Genomic DNA, 18,948 nt, shown 5'->3' on the forward strand with positions numbered 1-18,948 from the left:
TCCATAAAGGCAAACAATAAAGTATAATATATGGCCAGAATAAATTCAGTATGTTCTGAAGAGAACAGATTATGGTCTCATTAACCGTTGATGAAGTTGCTTCTGAATGTTGGCAAGGTAATTTCACCAAGAATGCAACCAGGCCTGAGTATCAGAAGAAAAGGGTCAGAGATTAAGGCTTTGTGTCATAAACTAACTAATGTCAGTGTGATTTAAACTGATGATTTTCTTTCTGGCTTTCTTGAGTACTTCTCTTAGTTACAGCCACTCAGCAATGAATAATGCAGTTATAGCAATTGTGCAGCGGCTTTTGACAATGAGATTAATATTGAAGAGTTTTTTTTGGTAGGCCCAAATCAATGTGATGAAAATTATTTTTTTAAGCTTGTGTACTTCTTCTGGGAGAACATAAATAGGGTCTTTAACGTAGTGGAAAGATACATAATACAGATTAGGGCACTGAAGAAAAAACAAGGCTCATTCAAGAGGGAAAAGGCATGAATTTATGTCAGTGAAGATGATTAATAATTGACGAAAGGAGTATTAAAGGAGATGGTGAATTCTCTGTCACTTGCAGTCTTCAAATCCAGTGTGTTTCTGGAAGGTGTGGTGGTGTCAAACACAAGGATTAGGATTCAATCTTGAAGTAACTGGATAAAGTTCAGAGACTGGTCGTGCCCCTCCAACTGGTGATATTAGTTGAATTTATGGTCCTTTATGGCTTTAAAATGAAAATATATTTACGCATTTTTATCTACCTTTTTCTGGCAAATGCAGCTTCTCTTAAACAATACCCAAACTAGCAACAATAGACATCAGAGTGCACAAGGAATGTGCCACTGTCCTTGGACAACGTAGTCCTCCATCAGCTCAGTTTGGTGGGCATAGCAATAAATTCTTGAGTTAAACTGTACAATACTCAATGCAGAATTCACTAAATTTGTGTCACTGAATTTCTTCCTGAAGATCTGAGGCCACAACTATTGCCACAGGACCTTATTTTTCTGGGCTGATACCTTTCAAAGACAATGTTCCCTAATTTTGGTTAGTTATAGATACTGTGAGAGTCAGTCCATTTATGGATTTATTCTCTGAAGCAAATACATGTGAACATCCATGGTCAAAGAAGCTGAATAATGTCCTCCTGGGAGAAGGAGGTGTGGCATGCTCTGGGCTCCTCCCTTTCCCCATGTCCTGGGCTAGCCCGCGTGTGTGTTTGGATTACTCGCTCTGTGTACATTGGATGTGACACTCTGGGTGCACTCAGCCCGGAGCTCACACCCTGCAGAACTGGAGCTGTTTTCGCTGTTCACCTCCCCAAATGTTGTTCCCAGAGGGAGAAATGAACCTCGTGGTTCTTCCTCTGGTCTGCCAAGCTGGCTGTGTCCCACCAGCCCCCTTGGGCTGCTTGCCACTGTGAGGAGAGCGGCATCCTCCTGTCTGCCCTCTCAGCTGCTTGTCCAACCATTGCTTCCATAGGGGGATAAAGCTTTTAAAACCCAAACATTGAAGTGGGCTTATAAATCAGTATACTGAAAACAGTTCCATAGGCTTCCAGTGTCTCTCAGCATCCTGGAGTTTTGAGGTTTAGCTGCAAATACAGACTTTAGTAGTATAATCACTTCCCCCTGTTGCTGTGCTTCATTTTCCATTCATTTTGTAGCTTTTTCATTTCATTCTTTCTGCCATTTTTAGTCTTGCAGTTCTGTCGTGGTTTTTTTAGTAAGTGTAACTTCTTAATTTTTGGTGTTTTTTTTTCCCCATTCCTCCTTGAAAGCATGCCTTTCCTATCGCCTAGTTGCTGGGCATTTCTTGCCTACTGAAAGATCCCAACCTCCAGAAAATATGGACAGTTTGCACTCCAAAATGAAGTGCCATGGGGCACAGGGTGGTGAAACATTTCTAAAAATCTTGGCCCTTATGTCCTAAATTCTTACCTGTAACCTTCATATCCATGGTACTCATAAGTGGTTTTTTTCTGAGCATATGAGTACATGGACAGCTACCTTCAGTGTCATTTTATAGCACTGCATTACAGATTTCAGATTGCAGCTGATTGCTAAAGTGATTTGAATGAACTGCCATGGCAGTATGGGAGTGTGAAATTGCACATGAGGAAATCCAGGAGGCAGCTTAGGAGAGAGATCTGAGAAAAAAAATAGGAAGTCCGATAGATTCAAACATGGATGCAGGCATTTGGGGTAACACTTACAAAGGATTTTCAACTATGGAAGTTTTATTGCTGATTTCTGTATTGGCATTTGGAATTAACTTTAAAAGCCAATAATAAAGTTAATGAAGACAGTAACAATATGATCCTGTTCCTAAAGCATTTTTCAATAAAGAACTTAAAGTACTTTCCAGACAGGAATTAATAGATAATAACAGCTGTAGTAAGGTATATTAGTAATGTGCATTTCTGAGCAATTTTTTGCTACTGCTTATTACCATTACATTCAGCATGGGAGGCCAAACCATGCACAGGGGGTTTACTGATGATGTAGCTGCTTTTTACTTTGATTTTTTTCTCTTTTTCTTTTCAGAAATGGAGCTTATTTTTTGAGGTCTGTATGTGTAATTTGTTTCTGTTTGTTTCACAGTGTAAAAAGCACCGCCTGTCAGTTGGCCATACAAACAGCTATGCTAAATCAGTGGTGAACATGGCAGATTTAGTAAGTATCACGGAACTAAAAGTTCTTTTACGTGTGAGTCGTATGAGTCTCCTGCCGATAGATGCAGGAGTTGTCAATTCATGGTATACCTAATAATAACATATGTGAAGATAACAAATTTTTGTCTTGAACCAGTCAGCCACCTATAAAGACTTTGTCTAACATAAGACATTGGAGACTTTTTGTGGCTTCATTTAGGTAGTCTGCTGAATCAGTCTCTTGAGTCTGAGTTTTAAAGAGCATCTTAGAGATAACAATTTTTAACACAGAATCCCTGTGTTGACAACCTGAAACCTAAAATACAGTCTTAAATGAGAATGGAGTAAAATTTCTCCAGAAAAAAGTGCATTTGAGTAAATAAGTTAGAATAGGGACATTTATATGGATTATATTTGTAATGCTAAATCATATGAGCTGTTGGCTTTTGCACCTCACCCCAGAAAAGTATTACTAGAAAAATAAAGAGTTCCCACAGTTCCCACTCTTGAAAGTATTTGGTATGGAGTGTTATGCCTTATCATTGAAAGAATGGCCCTTTTCTTGTGGTTCAGCCGGCATGAGGTTAAATAGTCCTGTAGAGGTGTATAACAGTGAAAACTGGTTTTATAGGTTGCTATTTGGTATAAGAGAGCCTTTGTGTGTCACTGGGATGAGCTGGATGTTATAAAAGACCCATTAAGTCCAAATTTTTGAACTATTTGAATGGTTCTGTTGTAATTTTTCAAAAATCCCATCTCCCTTCTCTGCACCGCTGCTTGAGTAGGACCTACAAGGGATCTTTTTGCAGGCTGAGAGAGCTGATTGAGGAGTCTGGCCTAAAATTTCAATTTTACTTTGTTGATTTTCAGGTTGATAAAATCACATGGGAGAACCTGAAGTGTGCTAGAACAAGCTAAATATTTACTTACTTAAAAATGCAAGCTCTTACAAAAAGGAGTAAAGCTCACTTTTGTTCTATTTGACATAATATATTTGTTCATTCTGTTAATGTACTAGATATATAAAGAACAACTTAACACCAGGATAGTGTTGGTTGCCATGGAAACCTGGGCTACTGATAACAAGTTCACCATATCTGAAAATCCCTTGGTGACCCTACGTGAGTTTATGAAATATAGGAGGGATTTTATCAGAGAGAAAAGTGACGCAGTTCACCTTTTTTCGTACGTAACTTTGTGTGATGTTTTTATTGCTGGGTTTTTTGCTTTCCCGGGGGGTCGCTTATCACAAGTGGCTGATGCATCTCCTTTCTGTTGTGCTTGTTGTCCACAATAATTCAGAAAATGTTTCTGATGGGGAAGTGGGAAAGTGCTAATGCCCAAACTGCCTGCCATTGCAACTAGAAGTTTGAGTGTCATTTTAGCTTTAACACACTAAGCCTGAGCTGCATGCGCTGCAATCCTTCATTGTTCTGTGCAGTTACCTCCCCTGCAAGTGCAGCTGCCTGGAAGGTGATGCATGGTTCCACCTTGGAGGTTGACTTCTTGGGCAGTAGAGCACGGAGAGCCCTGCTGTAATGTTTAAAAGCAAAACATTGGTTTGAAAAACAGTGATATTTCTTGTGCAAAAAGTGTAGTGGCCTGCTTTACTTTGTTGAAGGACCTGCATGCTGCAGGGTTACTGATCCTTGAAACAGTTTTTTCTCCAGAGAAACATGTGCTGTAAGAAGAATAAGCTAGGAGGACTGTTATTTTCTCTAAATGTCTTGAATGTTTTGTAAAGAAGGTTGATATAATAAAATATACCTACAAAAATAGAGGAGAGATTCATGGCTGAGATTTTTGATCCATATGAGATGAGCCAGATGAAATGCTCTGTTGGGAGTCCTTCACCCTCTTTGCTGACTGTTGTAGGAGCCTATATAAATAAACTTAACCTAAACACATCACTTTCACATGATGCTGGTAGGGTGCCAGGATACCCACTCCAGTATCCACCCTCTCAGAAATTTTCCACATGCTTAATTACTGTCAACGATTTCTCCCATGAGAAGAACTAGTAAGACTGGCAAGTGAAGGGTGCAGATTTTGAAGATTTTGGTTTCTGTGTTTCAGTTCTTCATCTGTAAAATGGGAATCAGATTTTCTCACATTTGTCATGTCTTCTCTGGTGATATTGTAAGGTCTTTGGGGGAAGTCTTTTTCTTTGTGAATTAGCAGGACAAAGAGGGCCAGCCCTGTTTGCCCTGTGACTGGAACTGTGGATACCACTCTAATGCTAATTCCAGTGCTGTCCATACCACCACCAGTGGTGTCTGAGGTATTGCATTCATAGATTGTTTAGAAATAATCTGTGAATGGACACAGCTAAGCTGGGAGGTGAAGTTGGCTAGTGTGATGGTACAGTGGTTACAAATGAAATTCCACCTTTGACACAGCTAGCTCAGTGTATTGTTTATTGATGTTTTTCTGTTTTCCTTTACATAAACTAATTTGCTGCAGCTGGGATGATCAGTCTTCTGAAATGGAGCAGAGTGTATTTTGTCTGCAGTAACTGGCAGTCATTCGTGCTGATGTAGTCAACACTGGAGAGATGATTGGATTTAGGCTCAGAGAGCATCTGTCCCTTGGATGAGATCAGCTGCAGTTGCAGGGAGTTTTCACCTATCTCTGCATCAGAGAGCTGCTGATGCATCTCCCTTTGAGTTTTACCACATCAGCACAGCCCCGTTACACATGTGTCGTTTTACTAGTCTCCCTCTGCTGGCACCATGGTGACCTCTCTCTCCTGCGCTCTGTCTGTAGCACTTGCCAGCAGAAGTCATTTGCTGCAGTAGTATGTCAGTGAACAGAAGAGTGGTGAGATTCCAGGAGATGGCTTGGCAAAACACGCTTTCTTACATTAGGCAGTTTGAGAAAGAAGAGGGAAGACTGTGTACGTTTTCTGGAGATAATTTGTCATGTGAGGTTTGTGAGTTTTTCCCATTTTGTTTTTGCATAGTTTGCAGCGTAGCGGTGGCAACTAGCATTTGCAAATGCCAGTGTCTCATTTGGAAATCAGAAGGGTAAATACTGGAATAGGTGCAAAACTCATGAACTGAGCAGGGTGAACTTTCTTTTCTTTTCTTTTCCTTTTTGTCAAAGGGGGAGTCGGTTTCAGAGCAGTCGAAGTGGTATAGCCCACACTGGTGGAATCTGCTCCTTGCTTAAAGGCGGTGGTGTGAATGAGGTAGGTGGGGGTACTGGTATGAGCAAAAAGTGGTGGAAATTTATCTGCACCAAATTTGTCATGTTCTTCAAAATACCATGCTGCTGCTTTGCTGATGAAGTGTTTTAGTGCAGCTCTGTAGAAGGGATGGATCAGTGAAGAGTGATGAGTGAAAGAAGTCAGATATGGATTCAAATACACTTTTCAGCAGATTCTGCAATATCCTGCTATTCATATTTGCAGCCACAATGGCAAGAAACAAACTTTCTCTTAGTTAACTTGTCCATAAGCCAGCATTTAGTTTTCCTCACTTGTCTGTTATCTACCTACTCTGTGCATCTGATTTTGCCTGTATGTAACTGAGTACTCTTCCTACTTGCTTGTTTCTTTCAGTTTGGAAAGCCAGACTTAATGGCAGTTACCCTGGCACAGACCTTGGCCCAAAACATTGGCATTTTCTCAGACAGAAGAAAACTTATAAGTGGTAAGGTTGTTTGCTTTTTCACTTTGATTGGAGAGAAAAATCTTAGAAGATGGAGAATCTTATCACTGTCTCTCTGATGTATTTTTTCCACATTTCTCACATTGTTGGAAAATTTTTAGTTTACTTGTAATAACATGGGAAGGAACTGACATATCATTAATTTTCTTCTATTTAAATGCCATGATATCCCCCTGCCCATAATTGCTGTCAGCACTGGTGTCACCATTTCATTAAAAAAAAAAATCGTAAAGGTGTCTGCCACTTCCATTCATTTCAGGGAGATCAGTGTCTCACCCACAGACTGAATGGCAGCCATCTTAGTACACAAAAGTAGAACTATACATTATTAGACTTCAGGATGATGAGGAGCCACCTCAAGACTGTTATGCAGGATGGTTTTGAAAACAGCTTTTCCCCTGCTTGCCTTGATTGAATTCCTCTTGTATAGTACCTAAATCTCCTGGATTTGCTACTCTACTGCATTTGCTATGCTACATTTCTCTGCTGTAACCTTGGTATTCAACTTCTTAGTAAGCCCTGTTTAACTGCAGTGCTTTAGTTCAGATCTTTGTCCAGCTGCAACAAGCACTTCACCCTCCCAACTTCCACATTACATGAAGTCCCAGCTTGATGTGATTAAAACAATAATACAGTTTTGAAGTAATTTAGATGATGAATTGGAGTGCTTGGTTGTTGGATCGTGCATACTTATGTGGTTTACATTAAAAAAAAAATCACTGTATTGAGTGATAGAAATTTGCCTAGGTGAGTTTTGTTTTCAGGCATTGTAAAGGCAGTATATAATGTAGAGATACATCTGCATGTAAAGGCTTTTGCAGTTTATGTAACTTTTAAAAAAAAATATTCAGAAATGTGGAATGGATGCTCTATGCTACTAACATGGTCAGTATTAATTTTTCAACGGCATATTACTAACCTGGTACAGGGGCAGGCTAAAAGTGAATATTATAACAGTGGTGATTCCCTTTCCTATGGCTAAGCAAAGGGGCAGGACACTGGGTGGGGAGGAGAATGCAACCGTTGGACAGAGCCTTGTTTCCTCTTTAACTGTACTTTTAAAATGGAAGCAATAAACTGATGTTTTAGAGAAAGGCAAATGATATACATGTAAAGTCTGTGTACAGAAATAGACACGAGACACAGTGTTGGAATGGGAGGGCTAAGACCAGAGGAACCCAATCCCAGAAAAACTGGCAGGGCAGCAGGCAGAGCTGACCCCTGCCTGCCAGGGAGTTCAATGGGGAAGGGAGGCAGGCAGAGGGAGAAGCTGCTAAATCCTGCTCTCCTGGCTTCTGTGTATTGATCGTTTAATGCATATTTATACACATTATTATACACACTATTTTGGGGATTTTTTTGGTTTTTTGCTAGCAAAGATTTCCCCACTCACATTAGCATAGCTGAAGAAAAGAACTAAATAAAACAGAAGGGTTAAAATGGTTAGTTGTTTTTACTTTGAAAATTTGGGAATCAAATATCATGACACAGGAGAAGATAAGAGAGCTGACTCATGATCTGCAAGTGCTGGAGGCTGACACTGCAATTTCCCCTAACTTCACTTTAAGAGAAGGAGAGAAAAACAAGATGTATTTTCAAAGCTCAGGATTGCTTAGAATCTTGTATAGTTTTTGAAAGAAAGTTTGTCAGTGTGCACTGATACACTTAAGCTAAGGTGTGCAATAAATCAGCAAATTGTTATTTTCAACTTGTATTTAAATATGAAATGGAATTAACTACAGTGTGGGTTTTGTGACAAGAAATGTGTTATTTTATACTCACAAGACTCAAGATGTATTTTTTTTTTTAATTATCAGGTGAGTGTAAGTGTGAGGACACGTGGTCTGGATGCATAATGGGAGACACAGGGTAAGGCATTTCACTAGAGGAAAGTCATGTCCTTACAGGGACATAAAAGGAAAGGTGTATGAAGACACTTGCCTTCTATGGTTTGGCAGAATATTTTCTGTGAATCATTTTTCAGAAAGTAAGGTATTACCTGTACAACATGTGTAGAAAAGACACTTTCAAAGAAATGTGAGAATAAGTGAGTTGATTAGAGGATATACAAGGATTTTTGGTGACTCGTGGTTTAACTCACAAACAATAGCCAAAACTCAACAGTGCTCAACAGCCAACCCAGTTCATTGCAAAGAAGCAGAAATCTGCTTAGCTTTTCTCCTGCAAGTTTGCTATTGAGTTGTGAGAACAATGACACACCCTAATTCTTGAAATCTTATTATTGAATTTCTTAAGTATGTCTCATTTTCAGCATTTCTGTTGGAAAACACCAAAAAAATCTTGTTTTACCTGGCTTATGGATGAAGGTGCGTAAACCTCACATTCTCTGTAGTCTTTAGACCTAAATCATAAACACTAGAGATGGAAAAGCCCAATTACGTTTTGCAAGCCATCAGTCCTGGCAATGCAGGATTATTTTATATAACACTTTTGCTAATTTTTTTTTATCCAGTGATGAGCTGATACAGGAAAGCCCTTGAGACTCCAAAATCTGCTTGCAGCATAAGTACTTTCATGACTAAGGACCTAAATATAAAGATTACTTAAGTTACACTGGGAAGAATTCTTTCCCTGTGGAAAGGATCCATGCAAAGATGGATCCATCTCTCCATAGTATTGTTTTTAGCTGGTGTACTGTGCCTTAGGTTGACACTCTATTTATTCAGTGGGACACATGAGAGAGGGAAGATGAAATGGTAGCTGATGTTTGTTAGAAGCATGTTTTAAAATGGCATAAGCCTATAATATAAAAATTCTGTGGGCCAGAACTATTTCATCTGAAAGGAAATGAACTGTGAGCAATCTTTGTCTCCTGCAGTGTGAACAGGAATAATTGTATTTCTGAGATCAGGCCCATTAGTGGAACAGGTCATGTTTGTGATAAGATTTGTGGTTCTTGGCATGAAATAACTTAGTGAAATGTTTTAGAACTCTCACTTGCCATGAGCTCTATGTGGTTGGAATTTCTTAGTCATTTATTAAAGTGATTTATAAATTAGAGTTACAAGCAGATATTTAGCCACTCTGATTCTGAACAGTGTGGTTTTGTGCTTTTTCTGACGTATAATATATAATATAATTCTGAACGTATTTTTATATTTATCCTATTTTAGAAAAAAAGAAAATGCAGTGTAAAAAGCTAACGAGAAAGTAATCCTGCTACCTTATTTCATGCAGGTATTATCTTCCAAGCAAATTCTCCAAATGTGATATTGAAGAGTATCATGAATTTTTAAACAGTGGAGGTGGAGCCTGTCTTTTCAATAAACCAACCAAAGTAAGCATTACCTTATTACTGAGTATTACTCCTATTCTATTTTTAATTTATATGAAACCAAGAAGAATTGAAACAATAATGTTGGAAAAAAATTTCACATGTAATTTTCATATTTCTGTCTCTCTCTAAGTTCTAAATTCTCTGATACCATGTGAGTGAAAGTAGCTGATTTTAGTTCATCATAGTTTGGAAATTATATTTAAATAAATTTTTAATAAGTTATTTCATGTCCAGCAGAGTTTCCATGGGCTTTGCTCTGGAAGCATCTCTCATGCAATTCGTTCTGAATATTGTAAATACAATATGATGCTGAATTTATTTCCTGAGGTATCACGTGTCTTTGTAAAATTTTGCACGGCTTGAATTCTAATTTCCATTGAATGGATGCCTTTTGGTACAAATCTCTGGAAGATGAAGTAAGATTGCTTTTATTTCACATCTGTGCCAAGATGAAGACATAGCTCCTAGAGCCGCTGGAGGGGTTGCACAGTCGTGCAGCCCTGCGCTTTGCAGGCACTAGCAGTCACAAGTGGTTGGGATATCTCCCTGTTTAGAGAGGGCAAAGTTTTTACAGTGGCTTTTCATTTTTCTAAGGCTGTGAGAGGCAGAGAGAAGAGAAAACCCTGAAGAGTAAGGGACAGATGTTAGGAGAGCTTGTGGCTGCTGGTGCCCATCACACTCCTCATTCCACAGGTGCTGCCCACATTCCCTGTCACTATCACCAGGACCTTTCATCCTCTGAACTTTGTGTGCTGGGGGAGAAATGTGTGTGGTGAGAAGTGCTTGGGTCGTCTTGGCCCTGTGTTAGGTCTGCACAGCCCTGCCTTGTGCTGGGTAGCACTCAGATGGGAAAGACTGGAGAGTGCCCACTGGCTCCTGGTCCTCAGTGCCACTGTACCTCGTATCATTTAGCAGAGTGCATTGCTTCTTCAGAGGCTTGGGGACAGGAGACCTACAAAGGCATTGGGACCCACTTAAAATGACTGACCTATCCCCTCCAAACATGCCACTAAAGTACGAAATCAGAGGTCTTAATGTATGAGTCTTGGAAATCAGGAAGTGAGGAGTACCTCTTGAGAGAGTATTCACCTTTTCTTTGCTCCTCATCTCAGTTTTGGCCTGCTAAGCAGGTATATTCACATGAAGGATGTAAAAAGTATGAACTGATTAACTGAGACATTTAAGGGAGTTAAATACAAAAGAAGGCTAAAGAAACTCCAGCCAAGGTGCAAGTGCAATGGAGGATTTGCAGCAAGGTTTTGGTATACCCCTGCTTCACTTACTGAAGCGTGAGTTAAAACCTAAGCAGGATAATGATCTTGACTCTTTTCTATGTGTAAGTGCTGTTATCTTCTATTCAATGGCTGTCTTTCACCAAGCAAAGGAAAGAGGCTAAGGCAGAAAGACAGTCCAGTGTGGGAAAAAAGACTCTAGCTGAGGTGCTCACGGATGTAAAAGAGGGAAGTCAGTTCTGGAGTGATGCATTCATGAGGAGAGATACTCATGTACAGAAGACTCCATGTGACTCGGCAGTGTTGCTGAATTAATTAACAGCATTGTTCATTCTCTGCACATTTAATTTGTGTTGTTTCTAGTGTGCTTCTCCCCGAGTTGTGGGTACTGTTTTTCCATTAATGCATTTGGAGTGCTAGCTAAAGAAATACGTGCAGGGTAAATAGGACAATGATTCCCTTAGGAGAGAAATGCCCTTTGATTTCTGATTTTGCCCTACAGCTTCTGGATCCGCCAGAATGTGGCAATGGCTTTGTGGAAGATGGAGAGGAGTGTGACTGTGGGTCAATAGCGGTAAGTGCAATGTGCTTTAAAGTACATTTAACTTTAAAGTACTTTAAAGCAACCAGATTCTCCAATACATGGTGCTGCTCATCACTGCCATTAATGCTAAGTGGAGGTAGACTGCCACAGGACCTTAATCTTGCCTAAGGATTCACTATTTCTTACCTTTTCCTGTCATGTTTAGCACAACATGGGCCAGTTTTTTTTACTTTATTACTGCATAAATTCTGAGGAGTAGTAGTAATAACTACCTGTGCAGAATCAGGCCTTAAAAGATGGTTGAAATATTTTCCTAGGTGGAAATACGACTCTGGTCAGTGCTAAGATTTCCCTATTTAATAATTGGTGCTGTGAAGTTAGAAAAATTACCTCATATATTGCATAGAAAACAGCAGCTTCGTGCCCCACAGCGCATGCCTTTTTCTACCTCTAGCTGCCTAAAAGCCTGGTTAAAAATCTGTTCAGGTAGTATACTAAGGCAAGAATTAACAAGAGAGCTTGTGGTTCCTCTGCTTTGCGGGTGCATTCTGTTGTCTGTGTGTTCCCCAGGAGTGTGCCAGCGAGGGAGGAGAGTGCTGCAGTACTTGCACCCTGACGGCAGGCTCCCAGTGCAGCAACGGGCTTTGCTGTCGCAAGTGCCGGGTAAGGGCAGGGGCCTTCCCGCCAGCGTCCTGGGGGGAGTGCATCCAGGTGCCTACAGGCACCACAACACCTCGTCTTCCTTGCAGACATTGGGATTCCTTTTCTGGTTTGTCTGGGGCTATTCTCTGTCTTTTAGGCTGGACTTGTCTTCCTGGGGCACGGACTGTGATCAAATACAGAGCTGAATGAAAGCTTTCTACTCTCAGAGAAGCTTGAATTAGGTTGAAGTTCCACGAGATTTTGTTAGATGTCCTTGTTTAAACACCCACATCCTTACCCCTGTGCTGTTCCCAGTGCCTTACATGTTGCTCTGGATTTACTCCATGAGACTGAATGGGTAAATCATACCACAGGGGGCCTGAAAGAAGGATATAGTAAAAAAAAAACCCAAAAACCCCAAAACAACACAGCTAGCAGAACTGTTCAGAATGTTCCTCTGGAAGATACCTGACTTCAGTTTCAGTTAGGCTGCCTGTGTCTCCTTGTGTTTGGATGGATTGAAATCCCATTGAGTAAAGGGCGTAAAGCCCTGTATGTAAAGTATAAAGTAGTCTTCTTGATACATTAGTAGATAGTAAAAGGAGGTTTAGCCTGATCTTGGATGTAAAGGAGCCCAGCTAAATATGACTCAAATAGTTGTTTATACTAACTAAGTTATTATGGTAATTAATGTTACTAAAAGTGTGGAGTACTATGAGAGATATTTTTATCTTTGTGGGCATTTGAGGTTTTCACTTCCTTAGGAGGAACATTAGTAATAACTGTGGATCACATTCTTGACTTTGTGCTCATACTAATGTTGAAAAATGAAAAAGCAGAGCTTAAGCTGGAACAGATCACATTTCCCTAAGCACATTCCTTTTTGTAATGTAATATTAAAAAAATAGCAAATTGTCAGTGTGGGTGAATTTTGTTCAAGTTTCCAAGTCACACAGGTGCCATATTAAATATTATAAGAGAATAATTAAGCTTCTGTGTACCTACAATATTTTTGCAAATGAGGCAAGGGTTTATCTACATACAGAGTGGCAAGCGTGTACCAGTGAAGGGCAGAATTGGAATTCAGGAAAAATAAGGGGTGTGTAGTCAGTCCATGACCAGAAGCACTAACAGTTTCTGCTAATGGGATGTCTTCTTGCTTTTGCACATCTTGAGCACAGAAGTCTTTAACCAAAATGTCTATGTTAGGTCACTGGTACATTTTTCATTGTTAAGTATCTGGTCACTTGGAAAATTATGTCCAACTGTACAGAATTCAGAACATTTATTAATAGTTTCTGTTCTACAGCAGTAAGGAGACGTTGTAATAGCCATAGTGTTTATACTGAGAGCTTTGCAGTGTTCTTTATCCCTAGAGAGAAGACCAGGATCACTCTCCCTGTTTTGTAAAGAGTAAAATAGTCACAAAAAGGTGCAATGACCTGATTAAGATAATGCTACAAGCCACTGTAGTATTGGTTTGATCAATCCCAAGGGTCCTGTGTCCTGGAAGAACACTTACCCTGCTTGGCCCCACGTTCAATGCACGTGGAGTGTGTGCCTCCAAGAGCAGTACAATTTGCACCAGTAAATGGGCTGTGGCTTGGGTGATGTAATGTCTGCATCAGGAAGAGGAAAGTCTTCCTACTTCAATCAGCACATGAATATTTCCCATTTTTTATTTTAGTTTAAACTCTAAAGAAGCATTGCTTTTAAGGCAAGATATGGAAAAAACAGACACTGACTTTCTGTCTCTTTTTTTCTGTCTTTTTTTTTTTTCAGTTTGAACCTAAAGGAGTTTTGTGCCGAGAAGCAGTGAATGATTGTGATATTGCAGAAAACTGCACAGGAGATTCTAGTCAGGTGATTTCTATATGTTCTATCCGAGAGGTGAAAAAACCCCACCTGTAGTCTCTCAGTCACTATGAATGTTACTGTTCTGTGTATAAATTGTATAAAAATTGTATTAAACCTTCTGATAATGAATAAGCCAGCATAATACTAATTTTCCATATCACTTTTGTTGTATACTTTGCTTCCATGCTTGTCTGATCTGTGATATATTAGTTATTTTTCTCTTTCTGTAGTGTTCTCCCAATATTCATAAAATGGATGGCTATTCGTGTGATAACAAGCAGGTAATTAGCACTTCAATTTGTTTTACATTCTTTCTGGCTTTATGGATTTATTTTTTTTTTATAGAGTTTGGTTTAAGATCTTGGGAAGTCACCTGGGACAGTTCTGCTAACACTCTTGTGTTTTGATTGCTAGTTACATTTTGGAGTTAAGCATTAAAATGAACAGAAAATAGAATCACAGTTGCCTCATTAGAAAGCGTGTGACAAATCTGTGTATTAAACAAATGCATATTTTGGAAAATCAGGATATTTGTCTGTATCCTTTCTTTCTAGGGTATTTGTTTTGGAGGAAGATGTAAAACCAGGGACCGCCAGTGTAAATATATCTGGGGTGAAAGTGAGTGAGTGTTATTGTTTCAAAGTTGGTTCTTGTTCATGTGGCTTGGAAGATTATCTTAGCTGAGAAAAACTATGGAAGAGACATATTCAGGAGCATTAAAAGCATCTAGGACTGTATGTCCCCCCCCCCTTTTATCTCTTAATTTTGCCTTTCCATCCTCTTCTCCAGTTTTTCTCTAGTGTTGGTTAACTTACTGGTGATTATTGTGAAGTCTTAGGTTTAACTTCTCATTAATAACCATCTAGGGAGCCTGTACTCCAATTGATTTATGTCCTATGGACATTTTGGACCAATAAATCTTGGTCAATCTGCACAAAATCTTAGAACAGTCCTGTGTTTCCAATATAAAGCTTTTCACTGAGAACACTGTGCAGAGTTTCACAGACCACTTGCAGACCATTGATACTGTAGTTTGCATACTGGGAAGCTCTGCTCGCTCTGATTGTAAAGTGCCATTTCTGAGGACCTGGCTTTTTGAAGTCTTCATCATCTTAGAAGAGATTTGTTTCTGTTTTTAGAAGTGACAGCTGCTGACAGGTACTGCTATGAAAAGCTGAATATTGAAGGGACTGAGAAGGGAAACTGTGGAAGAGATAAGGACTCTTGGATACAGTGCAATAAACAGTAAGTTGATCCATATAGAAAACAACTGGTATAAGATTTTTATCCCTGATCTAGTTCTTTAGCTGACATGAAGAGGCTCAAAAAGCCTTTGTACAGAAAAGACTTCATCTGACCTTCTTCAGCAGACCATAGTGCAGGAAGTTTTGGAGGGAGAGAAGTATTGAGAAGAGATGATTTCTGACAAGAGAGCACTGTCTGAGCTGCAGGAGCATTTGGACCAAAAGTGGTCCTGGTGTTCTTGGTGAGGCTTAGCAGAGGAGAGCAGCCTATGGTTTTACGTCTCAGTGTGTGGTGTTCACCTTTTATGCTGTGCCATTGCAATGCTAAGACAGGTTCAGTTTTCATCATATTTTAATCCTCCACATCTTTTCCTACAAGTTGCTGCCTAAACCATTGTTGCACATTCTGTATTTATGCAGTTGATTATTTCTGCATATTCGTGAGCCTTTTGATAGTTGTCATCAAACTGCACTCTGGTTTCCTAGATGACTTCTCCATTCTGTCAATGTCATTTGCATTGTAGTCCTACCTAGAGGTGAACTGATGTCTTTTCCCACATTTCTGTGCAGATCTCATAACCTCATTTTTTTTCCAGTACAAATTTACAAGTAGAAAATATTCCGTAATATGGGAAAGGTCAGACAATGCACAAGTCTCCCCACACAAGTTTGTGTGTTTTACAAGTTGTGAAGTCCCTTCAACAGCTGAATTTACCTTGGTGTCTCTAGTTCCCTTACATATGTGTCATCTGAGAATTTGTTTAAAACCGGTATCTATTGCTTCTTCTCTATGGGACAGTTACTTTGTCCTAATAGGATATTAAAGCAGTTTGGTGTGGTTTGTTCTTGACAGCTTCCTGCTTGCTATTGCTCAGAGTATTTTTGATAATAAATCTTTAATTAGACTCTTTTCCCAGTCTGTGCTCCAAGGAGAACAGTTTTCTTGGGAAACACATTATTTATGGAATTACTGTCAGCGGCAGACAAGCAGGGAATAACAAACATGTTACAAAGCAAGTGAAGAAATGCACATTTTTGATCATCCATTTTCCTTGAATTTTCTCTTCAGTGAGTATCTGTTTATTCTCTTAATGCAGAGACGTGCTTTGTGGTTACCTTTTGTGCTCCAATATATCCAGTGTGCCTAGACTTGGAGAACTTGATGGTGAAATCACATCATCAGTTCTGCAGTTTGGAAAAGTCTACAACTGCAGGTAATTGGAAATCCTGGAAACAGAACAGAGACAATCAATATCCATGGATATTACATGGAATCGCAGCTTTCTCATTCCTTAGTGGAGAACAGCTCTTTCCATTATGATTTTTTTTCTTACTAACACATAACTAATATTCCAGCTCAACATTTATTGAGCTTCAGAAACTTGACTGTCTTGGGGGGGTGCAGCTGTTTTACAGTCCCCCTGGTGTAGTAGTCAGTGTTGCCAGTAGAGACATAATGCTCTTCTCTGGCCTCTTGCTTTTACATTCTTTGAACGTTTGTGAACTATTTAACGTGCTTAAAATATTCAGATGTGTGCCTGCACTGCTAAAGCTAACTGGCAGCTTAATATGTTGCTGTATGTTAGCTGTTATAGACCTGGTGTGTTCTTGTAGCTTCACACAGCTGTAAGATGAAACGAAGTCCTACACAAGTAAACTCAATGTTTTATCCAACACTAGCCCTTACAGGAAAAATGGTCTTTGTTTTCACCATTACATTTGTTTGGTGTAGATACACTATGTGTCTTGGTTTGTTTCACACTAGGACCAGCTAGATAAATAAGCCAATATTTACTCTTTCCTGGTCCTGGGCACTGCAGACAGAAGTGAAGGCAGCAGCCTAGAGCCTGGTTTCTTAAGCAGTGCCATTTAATCACAGCACAAGTCCCTGGGACCCTTTTGGTTGTCTTGCAGCGGTGGCCACGTGAAGCTGGATGAGGAGACAGACCTGGGCTATGTGGAGAACGGGACGCCGTGCGGGCCGAACATGGTGTGCCTTGAGCACCGTTGCCTCCCCGCCGAGGCCTTCAACTTCAGCACCTGCCCAGGCACCGCGGGCGGCCAGATTTGTTCAGGACACGGTGTATGTTCTTGTGCTCTTTAATCCTTTCGTATGTTTTTGCAGAGTATCTGGCATTGTGTAGTATACTAGCTAGACTTTTCAGGAAGCCAGAAGCCTGATTCTGCAAGTCTATATACTGGAGAAGCTCTTGAAAAGGAAAGGGGGAGGAGGCACATAAGTAAACATAACAAGTATCAGTCAAGGCATCTTAAACAATGAATCACAGTAAACATGGATTAATTTTGCAAAAATTGTGTCAATAAATTCTTTTGCTATCACTTCTGATAACTTGATTGAGATTTCCTCAGGCAACATACTGGAGAACATAAAGATCTAAGAATTGAGAAACTTTGGTTTCTGTTCTTCCAGATGCTCTATTTAATTCACTTTGTATTGTGTCAACAGCCAAGGAGGTTCATAAAGTTGTTGGGTTTTGTTGGCTGAGAGTTACTTTGATCTAGAGAAGAGGGCAGTGGGCTGGGTTTTGGCTTATGGCAGCTTCTCCACTTAGTACATAGCCTATGGCTTTTCTGTGGCCCTGGTGTGTTCCTTTGTCCCTCACACAGTTTGAAATGGTGTCCAGTTCCCTGCAGCGGAGCTGAGAGCCAAGGAGTTGTTCTCTCATAACGTCTTTTGTCTTTCACACTGCATTAAAACTCCTGTTTATAGCTGAAATGAACCACTTCATCATAATTAAAGAAAAAATTAGGTTCAGAGTCTCCCAAAGCAATTATAAGTGGCTTTATTAAAGATATATTACATTAAAAAGATACTAAGGTACTTAATACTTAACATATATTTTATATAAAGTATGATAATACATTTATATCTAATACATAAATTAAAAATCACTGTATGTTAAAAATGTTTTGCAAAATTTTGCACACAGTCAAAATCAGTGCTGTATGACTGTACCTAGACTGTAGGTATTAATTGCAGGAATAGATTAATGTTATTATTTTATTCTGAGCTGCACTTTTGACTGCAGGTTTGTAGCAATGAAATAAAGTGTGTCTGTGACCGATTCTGGGGAGGAGATGACTGCAGTTCTCGTATAAAAGATGATATATTTTTTGGTAAAGATGGCATCAATAGAGGTATGTTATAATTTTTACCAATACCTGGAAAGCTTGGATTTGAAGAAGATTCTTTAAGCAAAACTAGTTCTTGTAGCTTTCAATTATCATACAACATGAGACACCGTTAGGAGCCTTTTTCCCTTGCCTTCCTTCCACAGCAGAAGCAGCCAGTGTCTGTGAATGAGGTCACAAACCTGGGGCTTGGTGTGAGCCTGCCACTCACAAGCACTCAGTGCTCCTCTGGGGATTGGTACCAGTGTGTCTGGTTGTACCTTGCTTGTCCCAGTCATCTGAGTGGCCTAATGAAATATATTGATAGATTAGGACAAGCAAAAAGTTATTAGGACTTGTCATGTCTAGGTGGAAAGGCAGTGTTACTTACAGAACTGTTTTTTATTTGTAGAGTCAATTTTTTATTACTTGGCCAGTGTGCAGAATGTTGGGACACAGATTTTAGGCTTTTGCATTTTTTGAGTGGGAGTTTTTTTTGTTTGTTTGTTTGTTTTTGTTTTTGTTTTTGTTTTGTTTTTGTCTTTAAGCTTGCATACAAGAAAATGATATACTGTGGGAAAAAATGGGGGGGGTTTAATGTTTTTTATTATAAGTCTTTGGGGGGGGGGGGCAGTTTTACTATCTTCCAGAATGTCTCTTTTGGCTAGTTTATTCAAC

At 39.6% G+C, this 18,948-nt stretch overlaps 1 protein-coding gene across 1 annotated transcript in view; it reads left to right on the forward strand.

The window, feature by feature from the left end:
• The window catches only part of ADAM22 (ADAM metallopeptidase domain 22), a gene marked incomplete at its 5' end in the record, with an annotated part of 54,298 nt that overhangs the window by 11,860 nt on the left and 23,490 nt on the right, over positions 1 to 18,948 (forward strand). The window contains 15 exons of the mRNA XM_008941967.1: positions 2,601 to 2,672; positions 3,669 to 3,835; positions 5,756 to 5,840; positions 6,213 to 6,303; positions 8,139 to 8,190; positions 9,520 to 9,619; positions 11,354 to 11,425; positions 11,966 to 12,058; positions 13,820 to 13,900; positions 14,125 to 14,175; positions 14,449 to 14,512; positions 15,034 to 15,139; positions 16,236 to 16,352; positions 17,053 to 17,221; positions 18,189 to 18,297. Of these exons, the coding sequence (XP_008940215.1) occupies positions 2,601 to 2,672; positions 3,669 to 3,835; positions 5,756 to 5,840; positions 6,213 to 6,303; positions 8,139 to 8,190; positions 9,520 to 9,619; positions 11,354 to 11,425; positions 11,966 to 12,058; positions 13,820 to 13,900; positions 14,125 to 14,175; positions 14,449 to 14,512; positions 15,034 to 15,139; positions 16,236 to 16,352; positions 17,053 to 17,221; positions 18,189 to 18,297 (1,429 nt within the window). The remainder of the gene's footprint in view (positions 1 to 2,600; positions 2,673 to 3,668; positions 3,836 to 5,755; positions 5,841 to 6,212; positions 6,304 to 8,138; positions 8,191 to 9,519; positions 9,620 to 11,353; positions 11,426 to 11,965; positions 12,059 to 13,819; positions 13,901 to 14,124; positions 14,176 to 14,448; positions 14,513 to 15,033; positions 15,140 to 16,235; positions 16,353 to 17,052; positions 17,222 to 18,188; positions 18,298 to 18,948) is intronic.

This window comes from Merops nubicus, unplaced genomic scaffold, assembly GCF_000691845.1.
Source record: "Merops nubicus isolate BGI_N331 unplaced genomic scaffold, ASM69184v1 scaffold37146, whole genome shotgun sequence".
NCBI classification, from domain to species: domain Eukaryota; kingdom Metazoa; phylum Chordata; class Aves; order Coraciiformes; family Meropidae; genus Merops; species Merops nubicus.